The sequence below is a fragment of the Lampetra fluviatilis genome, chromosome 1, assembly GCF_964198595.1.
Source record: "Lampetra fluviatilis chromosome 1, kcLamFluv1.1, whole genome shotgun sequence".
Classification (NCBI taxonomy): domain Eukaryota; kingdom Metazoa; phylum Chordata; class Hyperoartia; order Petromyzontiformes; family Petromyzontidae; genus Lampetra; species Lampetra fluviatilis.
The window spans coordinates 1,545,593-1,572,058 of record NC_136275.1 but is presented as its reverse complement, the minus strand read 5'-3'; the positions used below and the strand labels follow the sequence as shown (position 1 = coordinate 1,572,058).

Sequence of the window (26,466 nt, the reverse complement as noted above, 5' to 3'; positions counted from 1 at the left end):
TTGTTTACCAAGCATACAAATATGACTGGGAGCCGCTGTGAGCAGTCAACGTGAAACGATAGTCATTCAAATCCCGGTGGGAGGTTAACTCCACTCAATCCACCATCCCTCAGGGGGTCCATAAAATGAGTACGATTTCATGAGGCGTCAGCAGTGTTCGAGAGACTGGCTCCCGCCACCACAACAACAAGGATTTAGGATTTGCACCACTTTGCCAATGGAGACGTTGGCTTGCGCAGGCAGACAACCTGACACGACCTGAAGGGCACAATGCACGCGGTGCGAACGAGCCAATCGCCGGAGGGGTGAGGTCGCCCTCACTTGCGCTGCTGGGGTATCCAGGGCTGCCGGGCGGCGAGGACGCTGGCATGGGGCTGGCGTAACCATGGGTGCCTCCGCCGTCCATCAGCTGCCGCTGCTGCTGATGATGATGATAATGCTGCTGCTGCTGCTGCTGCTGATGATGATGATGATGCTGTTGCTGTGGCGCCGGTGGTGTGGGAAGGTCTGCCCTGCACGCTGTTGCGTCTCCCCAGCCATCGAAGCTTCCTTGCCCATCTGTAAGAAAATCGCCGATACCAGCCACAATCACGCCTTGCCACGAGGCACCGTGGTTAGTGTTCGGGCGAGGTTCAGGGTTAGTGGGCGCGTTAAGGTTGGAGCTAGAGATTGGGACGTCGTCGGTGCGGTGCGATGGCTATAGCTGCATGGGAGACACTGCGATCCATCCTCTTATAGCCTAAACAGATGAGGCTCAATCCCAGCTCCTGCCCATACAGCAAGGCAATAATAACGTGAACAATGTTGACGACTCTTTGTGTATGCAGCCATAGAGGGTCTGAATTAAATGTGCGGACATTTCACACAATTGGAGGGCTGTGGTGCCACGGCTTCGAAGCAACTCTGCAAGCGCCGCGACTCCCCCCTGGCCCCCATACTGAGCACACACACACAGCACACGTAGTCTCCTGGCGGGGGATTGCCTGGCACAACGGGTTTTAATCCGAAGGGTCCCTAAGAGGAAAGTCCCACGGTTTCCCAGTGCCAGGAGATTGACCGACCCTCGCAGTGCCCCTGAGTTGGCTTAACATTGTATGGGCGCAAAAAGGTTCACCATGCCAGCCGCAATGAGTCATTCACGACATCGGAACGGGATTGAGAGGATTATTAAGCGAGAAGAGCAGACCATGAGGTCCGGGGATCGCAGCGCTACGACCCTCCCCCCCCAACCGCCATACCGAATACACACTCGCAGGGTGTGTATTCGTCCAGCCAGGCGTCATCACGGATTAACAAGGGTGAGTAATCAATAAACGGGCTGTAATCACGGTAGGCGCACGATTGGCCGTGCGGTACGACGAGATCCCGGGTTTTTGAAGTGAGGGTGATAAAAGGGGAGCCTGATGCGATTCAAAGGAAAACTCTTCTTCAACATCTTGGTCGCCAAGACCCCTCTCCTCCCTGACATCCTGTGAGTGCTGCTACGAGGCAGTGATGGGCAAGGTTTTTTCGTCCTCTTCCCTCCGACTCTCACAGCATCCGTGCGACGCCGTGAGTAAAGCTACGAGGTACGTGGTAAGGCGTTTGAGTATCTGGGGACGGGGGCAACAGTAGGCTAGGCTCTTCTCGCGAAATATCCCTCTGAGTAGTGTGGGGTTTGCGCCGAGAATGAAAGTTAGTACAGAGCATCGGTGTGGTATCTGTGATTTGTGTGTGGAGCGACTGCGTGGGGGAACGCGCGGCGAGGGTGAACGCGGAGCCACAGCGTGTGCGCGCGTTCAGAGATAAACGGCCGCAGGTGTGAGCACGCTACGAGACCTCCTTTACCAGTGGCAAAATATAGTAATAGGTTTTTACCCTTTCAACTGGTACAACAACTGACACCTTTATACAAGGCATCATGTTTGCAATAGCCACAACACAAGCAGTCAAAATGCAAACAAAAAGAAACAACTCTGATGATGATAATGATATGCACTGTCCTTGAAGTTGATAGGAGGTCTTATAGTGTACATGCTTACCCCGAGCTCTCAATACTCTGATAGTGCGTTGTCTTTGAGTTGTACGCCTTTTGGCGTCATCTGGTCCAACACCAATGGAGACTAGGCTCTAAGAAAAGCTGTCTCGGGTGTGGCCCAATCAACTTCAAGGACAGTGCATATCATTATCATCATCAGAGTTGTTTCTTCTTGTTTGCATTTTGACTGCTTGTGTTGTGGTTATTGCAAACATGATGCCTTGTATAAAGGTGTCAGTTTTTGTACCAGTTGAAAGGGTTACTATAGGTGTGAGCACGTTCGCGCCCCCTGTGTTAACGATAGCTGCGGTGTGTGCACGGGTGTGTGGTTTAACTCCGTGTGGCTACGAGCCAGCAGCACGAGCGTGTCCCTCAGAGAGGGCGCTAGCGCGGGGAGCCCAATCACTCGGTCAGCGGGGGCCCGGCGGGAGCCGACCGACACGGTGGAGGAGGGAGCGGAACGGGTGGACGTCGCGCCCCACCTGCCTCGCGAGGGCGGTGGGGTGGACGTCGGGCCCCACAGGGCCACTCCACTACAGGTTGCACGCATTTCCCACAATTGACACGCGTTACATTTACACGGGCATCATGTTATTATGAATTGACCCATCCGAGGCATTTGCAGTGCTTAACTCTTTGGCTCGCGAGCAGGAAAGCCGAGTAGCGAGACTCTCATTTCATTTGTTCGCCCGCGGCTCTGCGGCCACCGCGAACGTTAAACCCCCGACCTTGGGGCGCACACCGAAAGCGGCGTTCTCCTCCGGTGCCGACTCGGCACACACGGGGGGGGGGGGGCAGGGGGATGCATGGGGGGTGAGACGACGCCTCCTCACCTGCGAGCTGCCCCAGGAAATCGGCCCCGCGCCGCTCGTACAGGCAGCGAGACGCTCGCCACGCCGGCGGCGAGCCCCGAGTGTCGCCCGGCTCGTCGTCGTCGTCGTCGTACGCGGCTCCCCCCGGCTGCAGGCTGCCCCTGCGCCCGCCCGGCCACGCGTGTGAGAACGCCTCCCCGCGGCCGTGGCGGCTCGTGCCGACCCGCCCGTTCTCCGCCTCCCGGCTCATCGAGCCGCCGAGCGCGACCTCCTGATGGCTCAGCCTCCTGCCGGACGAGTGGGTGGCGTCGTGCGGGGAGCGGCGCGCCGCGCTTTGCCGATCGTCCCGCTGCGCGCACGCGTCCGCGTAGCCGCCCTGGCCATACAGGCTGACGCTGTGCCGGCTGCCGCTCCAAGCTCGGTTGAGCGTGGAGCAGCGCCGCTCCGACTGACCGTCCGCGTACGCGCCGAGGGCGGGCCGCACGCGCGCCGCGGGATCGTCGTAAGGTCCCTCCGTCTGCTGGCCGTAACATCGTCCGCTCGATTGCCACTGCTGCTCCGGGCCCGCCGGCGGGCTTTCTTCCCCACGGTGGCCGTAGCCGCCGCCCCCCCTGGCCGCCCTCGCGAGCTGCTCGCTCGGCGAGGGCGGGTACGGCGGGTACGGCGAGCCGCCCGCGGGCTCGGCGAACGCCTCGGCGGACTCGTGGCCATATCGGTCCCCGGGCAGCCACCTGTCAGGAGTCGTTTGCCGCTCCCGGCTCTGCCCGCCCGCATCATTAAAGGGACTCTGCTCCCCGTAGCCCAGATGGTCGGCAGTGCATTGCAGAGACAGTGAGTCACTCTGACAGCTCCGCTCTGCACGCACGCCACGCCGATCGCTCCCCGGGTGGCCATACCCCTTGGCGGGCTCCGCTCCGTAGCCCTGGTCCAGACTGTACCGCTCCCTGCCGTCGGGCGGGCGGTGGCGGGTGGACGAGTCGGCATAGGAGCTGCGGAGGGGGCTCACGGATGCGACGTCCGAGTAGAACGCGGCGCCCACTCGCGACGCTTCCGGAGGGGTGGCCGGGCGGGAGACGAATCCCCGCGAGCTGTCCTTGTCGTAGGCCGCGCGCTCGCCGGCGTGCCCCGCGTAGGAGGAGCTCGCCCGCCGCGGCGACGCCGCCCAGCCGTATGCCCCGGGCAGCTCGGGCAGAGCGGCGGAGCTTTTGCTGTTCTTAAAAGGCGACGTCTGCGCGCCGGCGGCTGGGCCGTCCCCGTAGGCGCGGTCGCTCTCTCGCGACGGGACCTCGCTGCCGGGGAGGCTCACCCGCTTGCCGAGCAGAGACTCCCTGCAGAGGTACTTGCCGGTGAGGCCGAAGATCGACTCCTCCTTCCCCAGGCTGCTTCTCCTGGTTACGGCAAACCTCATTCCGCCGAGGCTGTTCTCCGGATCCTCCGGCGGCCGCTGTTGAGGCGCCGAGTCGGCGATGGCGCCCGGTGACGAGCGGGCCGCGGGGCCGTCGGCGGAGAAGGGAGGGACTCTGGCCCCCGGGGGCGACGCGTGGGTTACCCGGCGGGAAGAGGGCGAGCAGAAGGCGCTGGAGCGCGACGCTGGGAAAGGGCGCGGCGGCGGTGGTGGCGGCGGCGGCGGCGACGGCTCCGTGGATTCGAGGTCATTCGGTCGCCCCGCCGCATTGTCTGATGTTGCCTGCGAATGGGCGGAGGTGGGGTGAAGGGTCGCGTTGTCCGGCGGACTTGTGTGCGTGTGCGCTGCTGCACAAAGCTTCCCACGTGGCCGTTTGTGTTGCAAATAAAAACTGGCGAGCACTACGGACCGTAATTGTGTTTCTTGCCTCCGACGCGCGCGTGCGGAAAATGTCCTCCCGCGCACAAACAAGCACTTGGCCAGAGCTGATCTCCACTGGCACCTCCTAGTCAATGGTGGAAAATCCACATTTTCCATTACAAGGATCGGTCTCTCGTCGAACAGCCATTGTCGACTTCCCACAAAGTGGTAGTAATTTTATCCACCCCCAGAGGATTGATACACTGAGTCGACCCCTGGGATTTCAATAAAGAATCTTAAACGGTCACCTTAATTTTACATTATGACTGAATAGCGCATTGTGCTATATCTCCCTCGCACACTCATCGCACCTCCGATTCGCGCGGTTGGTTGTGTACGGTGCGAAATAAGTTCAACATACGTACATATCATTCTTGAGCATGGCTAGTTGAGCAACAGGACCCATTTCAGTTGTGCGTATTATTCTGGGCTAACATACTCTTTGGTTCTTTCGGTAAAAGTCACGTAGGTATAAAATCAAATAAATCACGATGTTTCGGACACAACACAAGCGTCCGTCATCAGGTGAGAAAGGTGGGCTAACAGTGGACGTCCCGAACAAACACCCGATATCGAACCCGGCCCTGAATCAGCCGGTGCCGACTTTCCCCAAACACACAAACGCAGCACGCGACTCAATCGAATCGGCCCGGACCCACGCCAGAATGTGACTGCGGAGCCCCTAGCCAAGCCACGGAGCGGACCGTGCACCACTTGCCCACTTTGCGCATTCAAATGGAGGAAAAGCAGCAGCAGCAGCTATTCACTCAGTCTCAGTTCGGTCCGTCGCGCGGCTTTGCACGTATGAACCTTCTTTCGCACCGTACGTAGCCAATCGGAGGTGCTGTCACACTTGGATTCACTCAGCCGCGCGCGACGGTTCGCGAGCGGGCCGCGCATGTTCCACGGAGGCCATTGCCGTCCCCTCACCTGGCTGTGCCTCCAGCCGCCGGGGAGGCGCCATGCCCCCGGTGGAACGGCGCCTCCGCTCACGCCTCCCTTGCGGCCGCAGAAGCCTCCGACGTCGGCAGCCGCGTCGGCGCCACCGCTGCCGCCGTTGTTGTTGCCGTAGCGGCCGCTCGTTCCGTCGTCACCGCCGGTGGCAGCGTCGCCCCGGTCCCCCGCTGTCCCGGAGTCCCGGGAGCCGCACCGCGCAAGCGGAAAATCGGCCGCGTCTTGACAGGCGCCGCCGCTGGTCAGCGAGCGGGTGACCGCGGGGCCTCTGGATGCCCCCGAGCCCCTGTCGCTGGCCCCCGCCTCGGCGAACGAGGCGGCGCGCGGGGAACCGTAGGGGCGGCCCGCGGGCGCGGCTGAGGCCCCCCCACGCAGTGGTGCGCAGACACGAGTCGCCGTTACGTGAGCCGTGGAAAGTGGCTTGAACTACCACAAGGCGATAACAATAAAACACTGCAAGAAATAAAAACAAATGCAATCTGCTCACCTGTCGACCGCCAGTGGAAAGCCTCTTCATTGGAACTGCAAATAGCAAGATTTCGTGTTCACAGCTGTTTTGACCCATTCTCATTCATTAAAAAAACACATTAAATTCCTGCTGCAGGGCATTTTGCATGACATTACCGAGGTTTGTTTATCTATAAATAAAACAAAACAACACACGGTGCCAACATGCGCCAGCCACGACATCAACTCGCGGCCGCCAAACCGAGTGCAGGGCTCCATCTCGCAGCACACTCAGAATGATTCACCAGCTCGGTACATCTGAGTTTGCCGCGAGAGCAGAGAGAGAGCGAGAGAAAGCGAGAGCCGGTTTACGTGCTGCCAACGGAGCGAAGTGGCGTGGGGCGTGCATGTGCCTGGCAGGCATTCAGGCGGAGGGCGTCGGCCGCGGGAGCTTTGCTCGCGACCAGGTATTGAGGGCCACTGGGCTGCTTGTGTCCCATTCGCAGTGGTGGGAGGAGGGAACTTTGGTGGTACTGATTTATTGACACGGACAATATATGTGAATGGTGCGATAACGTTTTCGAATACGGTGAATGGTGTGATAACGTTGTTCAATAATGGCAAATCGTAACTCACTTTTTATTGGTCGCATAAAGAAGTGTGTCCCACTAAAGTTTTGATACCTCAAGTGGTATAAATGTTTGCTATGGCCCGCTAACTATTACCAATTGTAGTGCCCTATGAAAACCTATTAATTGGATCTTAATTTAGGAGCTTTCGTGACTGCAGGAATTATTCTTTGGTTCTTTTCGGTTAAGTCTTTTAAGATTGAACCACTTCTACGGGGAAGTTTTAAGCTTATCCTTTTTCTTTCTGGCTATTTGTTCTCTCTGCCTGTGTCCTCTCTTTGGAATTTTCACACTTAAAATTCTAACTTAGCAAATTTTGAAACACGTAATCAACCAGGCTATGCGTTAATTGTGTGTTAACCGACTCTCTGTGTTGTATTACATCACATTTCGATATTTTGCTAGGTTATTTAATTTTCGTGTGCCTGTCTCCTAATTTTCAATTTTGCGTGCCCGTTTTCAATTTTGCGTGCCCGTTCCACATTGTCATCTTACTTGCAACAGCAGTACGTTGCCGTACACTCATTGATATGCTAATTCTCTCTGCCCCCTCCCTCTCTCCGTCCCCGCCCCCCCTCTCTATATTTAAGGGACCGTCACAGAAACGACCCCTCTCTTTGTGCCGATTTGTGTCCTCTCTCTGTGTGCCGTTGTGATGTCTGTCTGCTTGTATGTCTGTCTATAGTTTTCTAGTTAGATTTTTGTTGCTATTTCTTTTATACCTGATGATGATTGCTTGTGTTGCAATCGAAACGTCGTAATATGTTATTTTAATTTATTATTTTATTTTTAGACGTGACTTAACCGAAAAGAACCAAATAACTATTAATTGGATTTATAATGAAATCTATACGTACAGTACTGTATCTGCATTTATTTACTGGACAACCAGCAGTTGTTATCTCTCTGATCCATCAGCTAAGTAAAAATAAAACATATATTTGATGTTTCTGCCCTCTTAATTTACTGCCACAAAATGTTTACCCAATGAAGCTGGCCCTGGCTGCTGCCTCTGTCTTATTATCGCCCCATAAATTCTGCAGCCCAAAGGAGATGTTCTCCTTTAACTTTTCTCGCTCTCAGCAGCCGGGCTCACAGTCCACCATGGGTGGGCCAGTGACACGGCCTAGTTTGCTGCTCGTTGCAGACGTTCACGGTTCTAATCCAGAAGGCCGCCCTGGATATCCCTTCGGGCGTATTAACCGTGAAACACGTGCCGTCCGCGTCACTGGACTTCAATGATCCCCTGATGTCGTTAAAAGAAGAGCAGGCCATTGTGTGCTGGCATCACGATAAAAAATGTGTCAAATGTTTTAATAGTTAAATTTTACATATTTTTGGAAAACACGTAGCAAAAACTTGACAGAACAAAGGCAAATAGTTGAGACTCGCTGAGGTTATCCTGTAAGGCAGAACATCCTGGTCAGGGTTTCCCGTGGCACTGCCCTCGCTGTCTGTCCATGGATGTAATGAGGGCGCATGCCGCATGCACGGCGTTGCTGTTGTTGCAGCAGGACACAGGCCGGAGCGTTTAAAAAAACCATGAGTTACCACAGCCTCCATCGCAACAGAAATCTGGCAAGTTGCAGTGTTTGTAGAAGGAAGGGAGTAAGGAGGGGAGGCAGCCGTGAACATGGTTTAAGAATAAAGCATCATGATGTTAAGCGCTGTGTAATGATCAACTACACTGCGGCAATTTACGAGAAACCTGTCTATCGGCTCTCGATCAAAATAAAACGTCTTTTTATCATCCTGCGCCAATAACATACGATATACATCGTGCGCATTTCACAGCCTCCAATACGTTTAAATATGATCAACATTGCAGTAACACAAGATTGTGGAATTATCGTGCGCGTAGCACACCCCAACTGCAGGGCTGCGAGGTAGCCACCACGTGCATGACAGGAGAGCGATTGGGTGAATGGACAGATATTTGTTTGAGTTTTTTCTCCACGTATCCCAGTCTCGTCGTAACGGCGTGACACACGAAATAACAGGGGAAACGTGCCAATGCAGGACGCTCCAATATTTTGCTGTCTTTTCTTGGATTTTCTGTTTGCACTCAGTCACATATTCACTTTAAGATGTTTTTTTGTTCATGTTTTTTGTTGTTGTTGCGGTTGCACCCGATTCAAGAGCCGAATGGCTCACAGGGCTATACCTAATAAATTAACTTGAACTTGAAGAGTCTTTGGGACTCCTAGTGAGGCTTTCCTGGATAATTAAAGTTACGATTTACAAGGCTTTGGTGCTGCCGAAAACCAGGGGTGCTGGCACACTTTAAAAGCTGGGGTCGTGTGCGTGTGTCAAATGGCTGTGTGGATGTGTGCGTGTGTCAGATGGCTGTGTGGATGTGTGCGTGTGTCAGATGGCTGTGTGGATGTGTGCGTGTGTCAGATGGCTGTGTGGATGTGTGCGTGTGTCAGATGGCTGTGTGGATGTGTGCGTGTGTCAGATGGCTGTGTGGATGTGTGCGTGCGGTAGTACAGCGGTTAGTGATCCGAGTTATGATTCCCGCTCACGGCCAACACATTTATCTGAACCGGTCTGGGGCGTCCCGTAGGTCAACTCAGCCTCAAATGAGAACCCGGTGCGGCGGTGTGTAAACATCGCCACTTGGGAGACAAAGGCGGCCGGGCGTGGTGCAGGGCCACCGACCCCCACTCGTGTGCCGTGCCAGTCTTGTATGTACGTTGAACTTCTTTCGCACCGTACGTAGCGGACCGTGCTCATCGGAGATGCGGGGAAGAACAACAAGGTGCTCGCTAACGGGTGACCTTATGTGTTGGCCACGTGTGCGTGTGTGTGCCGAATGTCGTGGGTGTCTCTTAGCCCCATAGCACACAAACATCATTGTCGCGGGTGTCCGGACAACGCCCAGGAGGTCGTGTGGCACAGAGGGTGAGGACGAGCTACGCGGCACGGTGGGGAGTGGGTGGTGGTGGTGTGGGGGGGTAGTGGTAGTGTTGGTGGTGGGGGGGTAGTGGTGGTGGTGGTGGGGGGATAGTGGTGGGGGGTAGTGGTGGGGAGTGGGTGGTGGTGGTGGGTAGTGGTGGTGGTGGGGGGGTAGTGGTGGTAGGGGGGGGGATAGTGGTGGGGGGTAGTGGTGGTGGTGGGGGGGTAGTGGTGGTGGTGGTAGTGGTGGTGGTGGTAGTGGTGGTGGGGGGGGATAGTGGTGGGAGGTAGTGGTGGTGGTAGTGGTGGTGGGGGGGGGGGATAGTGGTGGGGGGTAGTGGTGATGGTGGGGGGGTAGTGGTGGTGGTGGTAGTGGTAGTAGTGGTGGTGGTGGTAGTGGTGGTGGGGGGGGGATAGTGGTGGGGGGTAGTGGTGGTGGTGGGGGGTAGTGGTGGGGGGGTACTGGTGGTGGTGGTGGGGGGGGGTAGTGGTGGTGGTGGGGAGGTACTGGTGGTGGTGGTGGGGGGGTAGTGGTGGTGGTGGGGAGGTACTGGTGGTGAGGGGGTACTGGTACTAGTGGTGGGGGGGTACTGGTGGTGGTGGGGGGGTAGTGGAGTCGCCACCCCTCACCTGACGCTACTCGCGCTGCCGGCCTCCGAGTCGAGGCGGCAGCGCTGCAGCTGCGAGGCGACGCTGTTGTGCTCCGCCTCCAGCTCGCGCGTCAGACGCTCGAACTGCAGCTCCTGCGCACAAAGACAAAGGGTCGGTGGTCCGTTGTATAGCCCTCAGCAGGCTGTTGGGGCAAGTGCTGCTTAGCGAGCGGCAACCGATGAAGGCCGGCACCGTGGCACACGTGGGGGGGGGGGGGGGGGGGGGTCGGTAGCCTGGCCCGGCCGCCTTTGTCTCCCTCGTGGCGATGTTTACTACACACCGCACCAGGTGCTCATTTGAGGTATGAATCAACCTGGGGGGGAGCCCAGGACCCGATTTAAAGCTTTCGTGACTGCAGGGATTCATCTTCTTGGTTCTTTCGGTAAAGTCTTGAACAGGTCTGTCGAGAAGGCAAAGTCTGAAGTTCAGACTTTGCCTTTTCGACAAACCTGTTCTCCACCTGAAGACGGCTGCTTGCGTTGTGGCCGAAACGTCGTGGGAATTATTTTATTATGTTTTATTTTTATTATTTTATAATGTTTCCTTCTACGTGACTTTACCGAAAGAACCAAGAAGATGAAGCCCAGGACCCGTTCAGATAATCGTCACCGGTGTTGGCGGTGAGCGGGAATCGAACTCGGGTGGCTGGGCTTCGTAGCGCACGCACACAAGACACAAAGACAAAGATCCCCCGTGTAGCCTGCACACACTGTTGGGGACGACACGTGCTGTTAGCGAGCAGCTATGAAAGCCGGAACGGCACGCGATAGGGTGGTAAAGTCCTGCAGATTGTATTTGAGCTTTAAATGAAAGGTTGCAGGACAGGGTCGGATACCGCGTGCCACTGATAAGCGATATCAGGAATCGATACGGACGGGTGCCCGTCGTGCAGAGGATGCCCTGCTATGGTTACCGTTGCCCATCGATAGCAAAGACAACAACAGCAGCCTCAGTTCATCACTCAATGACGGTGATGTCACCACAGCGATTGTGCTCAGCTTGAACCTGCTGGCTTCAACGGATATTCCAAGCAAATCGTTTTCTAAAATTAATTATTGTTACCTTTGATGTAATATTTTATTTAAATATCGGGATGCAGCCGAAGGGTCGCATGCCACTTCAATCACAGCGGCGTTGGCATCGTCCTGAAGCACACCACTCAGAATAAGAATCTTTACTTAGAGGAATCCAGTAGGGGCGGGTCAGCGAGTTACAACACCAAACAGTACAAACACATATGATAGGGAGGGCAAAATAGGGAAAAGGCTAAGCAAGGCGCTAAATATAAATACTTATACATAAATAAAAACATTAATTATATAAGTTCAATTTGTCAAGCTTGGGCAAGGCCGCACAAAACAACAAAACAGTCCCAAGACCACACCAAGATAACGCCACACAGCAGCAGAAGACATTGAATATACAACGACCGTCATCTACACACAGCAATCGAATCTCAAACCAAGTGTTGTATACTCATGGCCAGCCTGAAACAAAAGCAAGTCATGTTATGACCCCATATTATATATGTAAACAACAAATGTTATTGCGGAGCGAACTTAGGCCGCATTTGGATTATTTTCAACAACAAAAAAATTGCGGTGACGTGCTTAAACGCGTGCAGCACGGAATACATTAATTAAGAAACGCAGAAAGGAGGGGCGTTGTAATTGTCCTGTTTGGAGGTTGTGGCTACTGAGCGCCTCTCCGTGGGAGCGCGGTGATGGATCACTGTTTTCCCTTGGCCTGTCGGCCCCGTGAAATGCAGCCTGGCGAATGCACGGGTGTCGGCATGAGAGGGCAAGCACCAAAGCGCCGCCAGCCAGAATCGGAATCTTGATTTATACTGGAGGAATCCCATGAACTGTAAGCTGTCGTGGCTGTCACGGTTCCACCTGAAGACGGAAGCTTGTGTTGCCTCCGAAACGTCGTGATTTTTATTTTATTTTACAAAAATTAATTTTAATGTTTTACCTACGTGACTTTACCGAAAAAAACTAAAAATATGAATAAGCTGTGAAGCTCTTTTTTTCGTCTTCACAGATGTCCAGTAGAGGGCACGGGGTCAGAGCGTTTCGACGACAAATAATACACAAACACGGTCGGAGTGCAAAGTATAGAAAAGGTAAACAAATCACTCACAAAAAAATATTCAAATATAACTCAACAACATGAGACCTCCTTTACCAGTGGCAAAATATAGTAATAGATTTTTACCCTTTCAACTGGTACAAAAACTGACTAAAGGTGTCAGTTTTTGTACCAGTTGAAAGGGTAAAAACCTATTACAATAACTCAACGATGTTTTATTTTACCAGGTAAAGCCCATCACGGATAATGGTTTCTTTTTCAGAAGCGACCTGGCCACAAATAAGTGCCCAACGAATTGGCTTATCCCGTGGAAGTTTACAGCAACACACTGGGTGCACAACACTTCCCATGGCGCCCAAGGGAGGTGATGACGATGAAGCTCCCTGATTATTGGCTCGGTTATGCGTGGGTCGAAGTTCCCGAATGATGAATACGAGGTGTTCGATATAATCTCAGTCGTGGTCTGACTCAGCCCATAATCCCACTGGGGTTGAATACAATGAATAACCATTTTGCTTGTGGTTCGCTGGTCGCCTGGCCATACTCATCTCGAAGTTCCAACATTGTTCCTGACCACCAGCAGAGATGGACAGCACCTAAAGCTTGCTTCAGCACAGGCACACTTTGAACTGTTCTTGTGGTTGCATGCATCTCTACCGCGATAACTAATGCGCATGAATGTTGGTATCGATCTTGCTTCGGTCATTAGCAACTCACCCCCTCCGACAGCTCCTCGCCAACCTGCAGCTCACTCCGACCCCCTTGAAATATGGTAAACCTCAGCACGGACACCACCACCACCACCACCGCCACCATTGCACATCCATCAACAGGCGAAGCGACGCCTGCCACGGGGCGTTCTACTCATTATCACGGGGGGCGGGGGGGGCGGTCACAGTCCCTGGGGGGGCACGTGCCCCTCTCCTTCACGCCGCTACACCCCCCCCCCCCCCCCCCACACACAAGGTCAGATGTTTTAAAACAAGGTCTGCCTTTCACATTTAACACAAGCTTGGTGTATGTACATTTACACACACACACCACGGGCGCACAATGTATGTTGGCGTCTATATATAGAACGCAGATTTGCATATCCTGCAGTAGTGTGTGGAGATCACACACCACACGCACACCGCGCACGAAGAGCACGGAGATTCGTCCTTGCCGATCTGCCCCCCCCCCACCACACTCAACTCGATCGTGAAGGGCTCCTCCTCTCTCTCTCTCTCGCTCTCTCTGCACCCAGGGGAGCGCTCCACGCTGCACAGAGCACGGCGGTGGTAAAATCTGAAATTGACTGCCGCCGTCAGCTGCAATCGCCACTTCTCGCGTCCACGTCACTCCTCGTTGCAGTGGTTCGAGGCGGGCGGGCAAGAGGTCTCCGTGCGAGGTTTTACGCAGCCCCGCCGAACGCGCAAATCCGCCGGTACGGTTCTAGATTTGAAGCTTTCGTGACTGCAATGATTCATACTCTTAGGTTTTTTCGGTAAAGTCACGTAGGTAAAAATAAATAAATAATAATAATAATAAATAACAAAAATAATAGAAATAATAATAGAAAAAAAATCACGACGTTTCGGAGGCAACACAAGTCTCCGTCATCAGGTGGGACCTCCACAGCTAAATTTACCGTATCAAGTGAGGCAAAATTCCAGACAAGTTCTTAAATACAAGTTGAGGGGGGAGGGGCTTATCTGAATGTGTTAGCCAATGAATGGAACGTGTTGGGGGGGATGGGCGGGGCTGAAAGAGAACAATAGGTGTACAAGTTGTCGTTATACCCCGTGTTGGTTGACAATCCAAATACAAAAAGGAGAGTGTGCTGTTAAACGCTGGGGATGTCAACACTCGGTAAAGTAGAATAGTGCCTGTCAAATAAGATGGTCCAAACATGTGTAGTGAACACTTCCTGGAGACCCCGGGGGGGGGGGGGCAGAAATGCCACACGCGTGGTGGCCTCCCACCGCCTTTTGTTAATTCAGCGACAAAGTGACAAATGAGGGCCGATTGTGGAGGCCCTGCTTTGTGTGAGGTCTGGGGAAATGTTTTCTCCTCCATCACCACCACAACCAGCCCCCCCCCCCCAGCAGTGAGGCGCTGATTGCATCAGTACTACTCAGTGACGTTCACGCACTGGGTGACGTTCACTCGTTTTCGCCGATAAGACATCGTCAGTGTGAGAGCAGCCACACGTGTGAAACCTCTCCTTCCATCTTACAGTTACATGCTAATTTCTCACATTAACATCACTAGCCCCGGCCACTTCTTTATGACCCTTGGGCTACACCCATTTCAAACCTTTTAAAACAGTCTGCCTCAGCAGCAGACCACGCTTTCCCACCTGATGACGGACGCTTGTGTCGCGCCCGAAACGTCGTGATTTCATTTTATTTTATACCTACGTGACTTTACCGAAAGAACCAAAGAGTACGTTTGAAACCTTTGGGGGTTTTGACAGCAGCACGATGGGTGTGTGTGTGGTGTGTGTGGTGTGTGTGGTGTGGTGTGCGTGTTGTGTGTGTGGTGTGTGTGTGTGTGAGTCCAGTGTGCCCACGTGTGTATGTATGTTGAACTTCTTTCGCGCCGTACGTCGCCAACCGTGCTAATAACCAGTACACCACAGTGGCAGTTCTCTGCATTTCTCGTTTAAAGTTGTAAACGTGCTATGTTTGGTGTCGGAACAATGCCACGTACGTGTGCGCGGCAGACTGGAAACAGGTTTTTATTTTACTGTTTTTAAAAAAAGATGTTACCGGTACTATAATACCATAACTAAAGTTTTAAGAGCCCACGTAAAACAAAAACCGTGATCACCAATCAGTGGGCGACGTCATCAAGAGAGCGCTTCAGCTAAAGTTGCACGCAAAGCTGCAACCGATTGCTTGCGCTGGGGAACCCCGATGGATCGAAGCGGCGACCAACACTGATTGCACAATGTGCCCCTCCAGGGAGCGGAGAGATAGGCTCATGGAGGGATCCCTCTCCTCGGTAACCCCTTCGATCTCTCAGAACGAACTGTTTTAACTATTTCGATTTAAAGCTTTCGTGACTGCAGGGATTCATATTGTCGGTTCTTTCGGTAAAGTCACGTAGAAGGGAAACAATCAAATAATACAATTATAAACAATACAATTCTCACGACGTTTCGATTGCAACACAAGCAATCATCATCAGGTGTGTTGCAATCGAAACGTCGTGAAAATTGTATTGTTTTTTTGTTTCCCTTCTACGTGACTTTACCGAAAGAACCAATAATATGTTTTATGTTACCAGGTAAGGCCCACTGAACAATATATATGGAGAGCTGTTTTTCAAGAAGCGAGCTGGCCACAAATGATAGCTCAACGAAGCGGCTCATCATGTCGAAATTAATAGCAGACAAATACTCTGAACGCGTGTTTCTAAATGTGGAGGAGGAAAACCGGAGACAAAATCCACGTGACCACAGGGACGTCCAAAAATACAGCAGCAGGCGTCAGGGTCGGGATCGAACCCACGACCTCCTGCATACCATGCGAGGTAGTTAACATCTCCTAGCCACCGTGATGATGATGATAAGAGAGACACACAAACTCAAAATATACAGCAGCAGGCGTCAGGGTCGGGATCGAACCCACGACATCCCGCGTAGCAGGCGAGGTAGTTAACATCTCCTAGCCACCGTGATGATGATGATAAGAGAGACACACAAACTCCAAATATACAGCAGCAGGCGTCAGGGTCGGGATCGAACCCACGACCTCCTGCATAGCAGGCGAGGTAGTTAACATCTCCTAACCACCGTGATGATGATGATAAGAGAGACACACAAACTCCAAATATACAGCAGCAGGCGTCAGGGTTGGTGATCGAACCCACGACCTTCTGCACACCATGCGAGGTAGTTAACATCTCCTAGCCACCGTGATGATGATGATGAGAGAGACACACAAACTCCAAATATACAGCAGCAGGCGTCAGGGTTGGTGATCGAACCCACGACCTCCTGCATACCATGCGAGGTAGTTAACATCTCCTAGCCACCGTGATGACGATGATGATGATGAGAAAGACACACAAACTCCAAATATACAGCAGCAGGCGTCAGGGTTGGTGATCGAACCCACGACCTCCTGCACACCAGGCGAGGTAGTTAAGATCTCCTAGCCATCACAGCGCCCCGTGGGCTCGTGGTGACCGCCTCGCCAGCGATCGCTCACAAGCAAAGCGCAGCTTAATGGGACTCCCAACCCCACGCCGTCCCAGTGCCACTGTAGCATCCAGCGTCTTCGTGTTCATACGCTTCACTGTGAATTGCCGTAATTGGATTCGTCATACATCAGATACAGGGCCTAGATGTGTGTACGTTTAGCTTCGTTCGCACCGAGCACAGCCAACCATCCTAATCGGAGCTGCGGGGGGGGGGGGGGACAACAAACTAAACACAAAAAGCGGTTCTAAAGAAATGAGTTTTCAATCGAGGTGATTTAAAAGTGCACAGCTCCAGTGGCTTGCTAATTTATATGGGAAGGAAGAGCAATGGCTGAGCGTAAGTGTCGAGCGAGGCTGCATTAATATCACACGCAGCCTCCCTCCGCCTGCTAGTCCGAGGCGCACACAAATTCGAAACGTAAAATTAATTTTGAGTGGAAGTAAAACGAAGAGAATATAAACACGACATATGAACTTTATTTTCCCTATAAAATGAAATGAATTATTAAGCCATATCAGGAAAAGAAAAAAACACGACCATGTATGGAAAACATTCGGTCTATAACGCACACAGACACAGACAAAACACAAAGATCCCCCATATAGTCTGTAACAGACTGTTGGGGCAAGTGCTGTGACCGAATAGCACCTGTGAAGGCCGGCACGGAACACGAGGGGGTGGGTGGCCAACACCACCCCCGGCCACCTTTGTTTCCCTAATGGCGATGTTTACATGACGCACCAGGTTCTCATTTCATGCTGAGTAAACCTAGCGGATGCCCATGACCGGTTCAGATAATCGTCGCTGGTTTTGGCCGTGAGCGGGAATCGAAGTCGGGTTATCGGGTTTGCAGTGCAGCGCGCGGACCGCTACACTACCGTTCCCCACAGACACACAGACAGACAGACACACAGACAGACACACACACACACAGACACACAGACAGACACACACAGACAGACAGACACACAGAAACAGACACACAAACAGACAGACACACACAGACACACAGACAGACACACAGACAAACACACAGACAGACACACACACGACATACACACTCACAGACAGGCACACACACAGACAGAGACGCTATCACACAACTCCTCCAGAGGACAATTACTCTATTCCTTGCCTCATTCCACCAAATTCCATCGACTTCTCCCCATTCCACTTAATGACTTTCAATTCAATTTTGCCAACCCATTTGCTGTTTAGGACTCTCCTGTGAGGCCTCAATGCTGACAAAAGCCAGCGTCCAACATCAAACACCCACTACACCCTGCACCCACTACACCCAGCACTCACTACACCCTGCACCCACTACACCCTGCACTCACTACACACTGCACCCACTACACCCTGCACCCACTACACCCTGCACTCACTACACCCTGCACCCACTACAGCTTATCAGCACAACAATCACCAACACCTGCCAGAGCCCACAGCAATGGCTCCTGCCTTGAATGCCACATTGAACGTAACATATATAAATATAACATACTCGCATAAGCGTTAAAGCTGTAATAATACGGCATGATGTTTTGTTGTTGTTGCAAGAGCTAACATATAACATCGGTTATTAAAAACAAAACCATCGCAATGATCGTGGCAATAAAGGAAATGGGCGGTCGACAATGATAACCGTGGCGACATTCCCTTCCTCCTCCGTGCGGTGTTCCCCTACAAAAGTGATTGGCCATCGATAACAACCGCAACCACAGACCACAACGACGGCGCATCACGATGATGATGATGAAGGGCGGCATGTTGCGCATAACGAGCATCACCCAGCCGTAGAGTCGAGGCTGCGATGAATATTCATGAAGCGACGTTTTAATTTGCTTGCAGAGTGACGGGAGGGCCCCGGCTTTGAGTGTCCATCAATCGGCCTGACGTCCTGCGGACAAAGCAGCTACCAGCTGCGGCCCTCGGTGTTTGACCTCCGCCGGCATCCACGTGGCCACGCTGCCAAATCGACGGCTGTGGAGAGGAGCCGACGGGAGCTTGTGGCACGGCCATAGTGGGGCACGGAGTTGGCAGTGACGCTTGTGACAGACCTATCCAGGCCCTAACCGGGTGCCACGTCTCTCCTTGGCACGACCATCGCCTTGACACGGGTCGCTGCGGCCGGGCTGTGATTGCGAAGAGCCGAGGCGAGCCTGGAGTTGGTGCATCTATATCCAGATAGATAGATATTTGACTGGCTTGGCCAATGCCCATCTGAATGCTCAGGCAGAATGCTGCCGTCGATTGACCTGAAACGCTCGCCGATATTATTATTCTTATTTATTAGATTATTTAGCTGCTGACGTACATTTACACGTGATAAGCCACCGAGTTGAGCTATCATTTGTGGCCAAGTCGCTTCTGAAAAAGAAGCTAATAGCTCAGTTGGCTTTACCTGGTAAAATGTTTTTATAATATTGAATTTTTATTTTGGAAAACTTTATTTTTGAGTGATTTGCTTACCTTTGCCAAACTTTGCACCCCTGTCGTGTTTTTGCACAGTTTGTTGGAATTTTCTGACCCGTCCCTACTCGACATCTGTGAAAAACAAGAGCTTCATTGCTCATCGGATTCTCTGCATCCCATCGCGCGCCATGTGTCCCCTTACCAGCCCTGCCACACGGAGTGTTGTTACCTCCCCCCTCCATACACCCCCCCCCCTCCCCCGGCCCCCCCACCCCCCCCCACCCCGTATGGCTGAAAATTATGGAGCTCATTACTCTCCTCTGTCTTCCAACCGAATTTAAACTCGCAATCTTTTAACTAAAATGTAATTCGCTCGCCACTCTCGGGCCGGCATTACTGATGGTGATTAGGTTCACAACGCATCTCGACCTTTTGCGACTTTGAATGTGTACAAACAAAAAACCCTCCACCAATGGCTGAACATACACGTGCGCAACATCACAGCCGCAGTGCCACTGCGCCGTTCGCGACTAGTTACGCAAGATTGGTGCAGAACTCAGTCGCGCCCATTGCGATTCCAATGGGCAGTGGGTTGGCATGAGACTTAGGATGCGGAGAGGGGGTGGTGGTGGTGGTGGTGCGTATCGCACGAGCAATCAGGAAATGACGAATGCATCCACATAAACCATCGTCACGCGAACTCGGGGCAGCAGCAGCAGCAGCGGCTTTTAGCGAGTCGTCGAATCAAAGACGGCGGTCACCGCATCGCGCGGCGCTTTCAGATGCGCTTCTGCGGCCGTCTGGAACGCTCTTCCGATGTTAGGAAGCCACTGGAGCTACGCACTTTTAAATCATCATCCAGATTGACAAACTTATTTATTGAGAACTGATTTTTGTGCCAGGCTAGGTGCGCTTTGAGGCCGTCAGGATGTCACGGGGTAGAGCCGGGTGCCATGGGCTGACTGAGATGACTGGCAGCTGCCAAGCGAATGCTGCTCGACCGATACACATCAGTACCGAACACGCAAAACATAGAGTCGTTGACGCAATGTAGATTGAAAACGCATGTCGTTAGAACAGCTTTAGTTCTGTGTTTAGTCTCTTGACCTTCCCCCGCACCTCCCATTAGCGCGGGTTGGCCACGTACGCTGCGTAAAGAAGTTCAACGCAGACGTGTGTGTGCGTACGCACGCCGACATTTCAATGCAGCAGCGGCAGCGGCGATGGGATGCGAGCAATGGGCGGGCGCGCGGCCCACGCGCAACGGATGACCCGCGGCGACATGGGCAGCACAAAGTTCCCTCTCGGCTCCTCGTCAACGCCGACTTCGTCGTAACTGCGAACCGAGCACTCCTCCAAAAGCACCGCAGCGAAAGGTTTCCTGTGAGCCGCACATGGCCGCCTCGTTTTAATAATCTCTCGTCCGGAATTAAATCGACACGGTTGTAATAAATTAAGCGGGCCCATCGGAGCCGAGTGCATTACGCAGCAACGATCCCGCGAACAAAAAATGACCGCAGCCTTGCCTCGCGGTGATGCTATCTCAAGTGGGTTACCGTGTCCCGGGGATGTGGCTTTGGCCGTGTTTGACGAGGCATGCGAGGTCATATTCTTAGGTTTTTTCGGTAAACTCACGTAGGTAAAAAATGTAAATTTAAATTAATAAAAGTAAAATTAAAATAAAATAAAAATCACGACGTTTCCACATGAAGACGGAAGCTTGTGTTGCCTCCGAAACGTCGTGATTTTTATTGTATTTTTATTTTACTTTGATTAATTTTAATGAAAAAATTTTACCTACGTGATTTTACGGAAAAAAACCTAAGAATATGAATCCTTGCAGTCACGAAAGCTTCAAATCTAGAATGCGAGGTCATCCCTGCAGCACCACGAGCTGCGGTCAATGAGGCGAATGCTGCGTTCCCGGAGGCTGCTCCGCGCTGTTTAATTGGCACCAGCGTCTACCCTGTTCGCTTGGCGGCGGGGGTGAAGACTCCGCGAATCCTGGGCTCCAGGACGAGGGCAGAAGCGATCGATTTCAATGGACATCAGGCGCGTGAGTGTACACATTAGTCCTGGTGCCGTTTAAGAAAGTCAGCAGTCCAACGGCGCGCACTGCACGAGAGGGAACGCTGCTGCTCAACTCCGTGGAGTAGATTTCGATGTAAAGCTTCTTTCGTGACTGCAGCAGGGATTCATCTTCTTGGTTCTTTCGGTAAAGTCACGTAGAAGGGAAATCATAAAATAATACAAATAAAACATAATAAAATACAATTCTCACGACGTTTCGGCCACAACGCAAGCAGCCGTTAGTCCCCTGCCAAGGCGATACCAGGGTGAAATCTGCTTATGCATTGTGAGTGTTCTACGAGGATGGCAAACGAACGAGAGCCTGCGTAACATGCTGTGCTGTGTGATGAACTTCTTTCGCACCGTACGTAGTCAACCGCGCTAGTCGGAGATGCGGGGGGAAGGACAACAAACTAAACACAAAAAGCAATTCTCAAGAAATGCCTTTCGATCTCGACTGCGTGAACGATGATACGTCTGTGTGTTCAGTGCTCAAGTGTATCAGTCGAGCAGCATTTTCTTTGCAGCTGCCAGTGATATCAGTCAGTCAGCCCATAGAGCGCCCGACTCTACCCCGTGACATCCTGCCAGAGCCGAGCCTTACACGCTTGACGCAGAAGCGCACCTAGCCTGGCACAAACGCCGTGGCGACATCACCGCCACGTATTTGTGTTGTTCTTGTTGTTGTTTTTAGATTTAAAGCTTTCGTGACTGCAGGGATTCATCTTCTTGGTTCTTTCGGTAAAGTCACGTAGAAGGGAAATCATAAAATAATAAAAAATAAAACATAATAAAATACAATTCTCACGACGTTTCGGCCACAACGCAAGCAGCCGTCCTGCGTTGTGGCCGAAACGTCGTGAGAATTTTATTTTATTATGTTTTATTTTTATTCTTTTATTATTTCCATTCTACGTGACTTTACCGAAAGAACCAAGAAGGTTCTTGTTGTTGTTGATGTTGACAAAGCGGCTGCATGCATCGGCGTGCCCGATCTCGCTGCGCTCCAGGCGCGTGCACGCTGCATCAAGAGAGCGGCAGCACAGCTGAGCGAGCGCTCACCTCTCCTCCGCCAGGTGCCACCTCGCGTGTCGCGAGTGTCGCCCTTCGCGCCTTTGTAATGCGGCGAGCGATTGATTGCTGCTGACACCTTGCAGCCTCTCTTTCTCTCTCTATGTCCCACTGCCCGTTACTCCAATTGCCAGGGACGTCAGTAGGTGCGGTGGAAAAATTACATCTGACACCACCGTGACGTCAAAACGCGCGGTCCTCCTCCCCACCTATCTCCCACCCGGCCCCCCCAAAGCGCGGGGCCCGGGCCGGTCGCCCCGAGTCGCCGTGTACCCTAGGGACGCCTCCGCCAGTGACATTGCCGTCGCTCGGCTTGCACTGTGGGGAAGGATCAGACGAGACTGCTCGTGGCGGGAACTCGCGGCAACCCTCGTCGAGTGAGTGGCCCACCGGCCACGTGGCGCAGTGGCAGAGCGAACGGCCCGCACTGGGAAGGTTGCGGGTTCAAAATCTTTGGTGCGGGGCTGACTCGGAACACCATCATCCCTCCGGGGTCAACAAAGCACGGGTGGGGAAGTCAACGGTGGTTATCCCATGGGATGGACTGATTCCCCACCGCCATAAGAATGTGGAATTGTCACCACTTGGCCAGAGTTGTAAATGGGAAATGAGCATTGCCTCAGTGCCTCGGTAGTGCTCATTGGAGCGGAATTGTCCTGTAGACTCGTACTGACAGGTATTGCAGTTATAGACATCCAGACCAGGGAGTCAGCACTCTTAGTCCGGCAGGCCGCGGTTTTACCGTTTCGCTCGTTGTGAGCAGCACATCATTCGGAGCCAGTGGCCACGGCCGCAAGCTCACGACGAAGGTCCCAGCATGGAACCCTGCCCACGCATTTGATGATTGGCAGTGCTCAACGATGGCAGCTTCACCACAGCAGCGGCAGACGTTCCGAGCAGGGCTCGCGGACAACGCGGGCGAACGAGGCCACGCGCACGCCGCGTCGGCGAGCGGGCGCTCTCATCCTTCGCGCCGGTCAATTTGCAAAAGGAGATCCACGCTTCGATCCGCCGTTGCGTGCGAGAGGCCATCTTCTTCGTCGTCACCACCACCACGACAGGGTGAGTGCCTCCCCCAAGCTGCGGCCACGTCTCACGACCTTGTACGCGTGTGCACGTAGAGGTGGTGAGAAGAGGAGATTGATTCTAGATTTGAAGCTTTCGTGACTGCAAGGATTCCTATTCTTGGGTTTTTTCGGTAAAGTCACGTAGGTAAAAAAATTAAAATTAATAAATTAAAATTAAAATAAAATCACGACGTAGTCTACATAACAAAGGACTTTTGTTATGTAGACTAGCCGTATCCTCAGCCGCACCAACCTTACCATAATAATACAAAGGGGGCCTGTCCTGGCTCCTCCCCCCTCAACCAGTATATATACGGGGTCGGATCTCTTGGAATTTCTCATTTACTTGATACAGCGAGCGTGCTGTGACGGTTCCACCTGAAGACGGAAGCTTGTGTTGCCTCCGAAACGTCGTGATTTTATTTTTGTTTTACTTTTATTAATTTTTATTTTTTTACCTACGTGACTTTACCGAAAAAACCCAAGAATAAGAGGAGATTGGTTATGACGTGAGATTTCTACATGAAGCCCAAGAGTTGCTAACCATGCAATGATGCAATCGGCAAACGTATGTTGAACTTCTTAACTTCTATTCACCTACGAAACCCGTAGGTGAAAATAAGGTGCAAAGGTCTCTCCAACTCCGGCACAGAAACTGATTCCATCGTTCCATCTCCTCGGTGGACGCTGCTTCTCGGATAGTCCATTCGTTGGCTGCCGCTGTTCATGTGCTTGCCTGCGCATGCTCTCTCGTCCGTGCACTCCTCTGGCTCCCAGTGTCATGCCAAGCGCGCGTCTCTCCACGGTTCCTCGTGCACTTTTCAGTTATTGTTGCATATTTTTGCACTCACGACCACGGCGTTTGTGAGCCATGTGCCGCAGCCGGGAGCAACACACCGATTCAAATGTGTTTCTTCAGGCACATCAGCACGCTATGCTTCGTCCCCATCACTAGCGCGACTTACTTATGCGTCCGCGTGTACACTAACACCGTGCACAAGCTGTTACCCGACTCCTCGACTCGCGATCCGCGTTAACACTCGTGGCGCTCACGGCAGCACCAGAAGCCTTCCTGAGACGTGAGCTAAGGGGCCGTCCATAAATGACGTCACGCACTTAGGCGGGGGGGGGGGGGGGTCAGACATTTGTGACGATGTGTGACGAGCGGGTGGGGGGTGCACTACAATGACAATAGTTTAAAGCGATTTGAAGCATGTTTTATTTTAAAAATGGAAATATTTTTTTTTTTGGGGGGGGGGGGGGGGGGGGGCGAGCATTGTGACGTCATATTTGTGTGGGGGGGGGGGGGGGTCTGACTTTTTGTGACGAGGGAGGGGGGGGGGTCAAAAATTCGTCCAAAATCGCGTGACGTCATTTATGGACGGCCCCTAAGGCCGTGGTCGCCCGGTGTGACTCGATAGGTCTCGTTAATCTAAGAGCCGAACAAGTTGGAGATTCAAACGTTCAAACAACAATGGAACGGGGGCTACATTACTCGTGCCGAGCAATGGCTGTTTCACTCATCTATCTTCGTGTCACAGCCTTTGTCTTGAACTCTGAACAATTATTGCTGCTGCTGCTGCTGCCGTACGAAGCGCACATTGCGGCGATATCACAGCTGGGCTGGAGCACTCAGCTCCCACCTTCGCTGCACTTGAGAACATTCAATGTAAAGCCGGTTGATTGGTGTTACAGCACCCATTGAGAACATTCAATGTAAAGCCGGCTAATTGGTGATACAGCATCCATTGAGAACATTCAATGTAAAGCCGGTTGATTGGTGTTACAGCATCCATTGAGAACATTCAATGTAAAGCCGGTTGATTGGTGATACAGCACCCATTGAGAACATTCAATGTAAAGCCGGTTGATTGGTGATACAGCACCCATTGAGAACATTCAATGTAAAGCCGGTTGATTGGTGATACAGCACCCATTGAGAACATTCAATGTAAAGCCGGTTGATTGGTGTTACAGCACCCATTGAGAACATTCAATGTAAAGCCGGCTGATTGGTGATACAGCATCCATTGTGAACATTCAATGTAAAGCCGGTTGATTGGTGATACAGCATCCATTGAGAACATTCAATGTAAAGCCGGTTGATTGGTGATACAGCATCCATTGTGAACATTCAATGTAAAGCCGGTTGATTGGTGTTACAGCACCCATTGTGAACATTCAATGTAAAGCCGGTTGATTGGTGTTACAGCACCATTGAGAACATTCAATGTAAAGCCGGTTGATTGGTGTTACAGCACCCATTGAGAACATTCAATGTAAAGCCGGTTGATTGGTGATACAGCACCCATTGAGGACATTCAATGTAAAGCCGGTTGATTGGTGTTACAGCACCCATTGAGAACATTCAATGTAAAGCCGGTTGATTGGTGATACAGCATCCATTGTGAACATTCAATGTAAAGCCGGTTGATTGGTGATACAGCACCCATTGTGAACATTCAATGTAAAGCCGGTTGATTGGTGTTACAGCACCCACTGAGAACATTCAATGTAAAGCCGGTTGATTGGTGTTACAGCACCCATTGAGAACATTCAATGTAAAGCCGGTTGATTGGTGATACAGCACCCATTGAGAACATTCAATGTAAAGCCGGTTGATTGGTGTTACAGCATCCACTGAGAACATTCAATGTAAAGCGGTTGATTGGTGTTACAGCACCCATTGAGGACATTCAATGTAAAGCCGGTTGATTGGTGATACAGCATCCATTGAGAACATTCAATGTAAAGCCGGTTGATTGGTGATACAGCATCCATTGTGAACATTCAATGTAAAGCCGGTTGATTGGTGTTACAGCACCCATTGTGAACATTCAATGTAAAGCCGGTTGATTGGTGTTACAGCACCCATTGAGAACATTCAATGTAAAGCCGGTTGATTGGTGTTACAGCACCCAGTGATTCACACCGATCACTCGCTCACCGGTGGTCAGTCGACCCCTTATCACTCTTCTATCGCTACTTGCAATTTGTTCTTGTGAACTTCACTCGCTGTTCCTTCACCCATGTTGGAGACTCGGTCGACTAAACTCACTGTTTTGTTTCATCCACAATGTTCAACCATCGCATTGCAGGTCACAGCAACTCACTCACTTCACCTCTTAACTCACCACACTGTAGGTCACAGCAACTCACTCAGTAACTCACTCACCTCTTAACTCACTCACCCACCCTGCAGGTCACAACAACAACTCACTCACTCACCTCTTAACTCACTCACCACACTGCAGGTCACAACAACAACTCACGAACTCACCTCTTAACTCACTCACCACACTGCAGGTCACAACAACAACAACT

The 26,466-nt window shown here is 52.2% G+C and overlaps 1 protein-coding gene across 3 annotated transcripts in view; it reads right to left on the bottom strand.

The window, feature by feature from the left end:
- The window catches only part of LOC144949217 (uncharacterized), a 52,111-nt gene that overhangs the window by 19,111 nt on the left and 6,534 nt on the right, over positions 1–26,466 (bottom strand). For all 3 annotated transcript variants that reach the window (XM_078879145.1, XM_078879231.1, XM_078879314.1), the window contains 5 exons: positions 10,213–10,325; positions 6,096–6,130; positions 5,585–5,964; positions 2,851–4,516; positions 322–558 (listed from right to left, as the gene is read on the bottom strand). In XM_078879145.1, the coding sequence (XP_078735271.1) occupies positions 322–558; positions 2,851–4,516; positions 5,585–5,964; positions 6,096–6,130; positions 10,213–10,325 (2,431 nt within the window). The remainder of the gene's footprint in view (positions 1–321; positions 559–2,850; positions 4,517–5,584; positions 5,965–6,095; positions 6,131–10,212; positions 10,326–26,466) is intronic.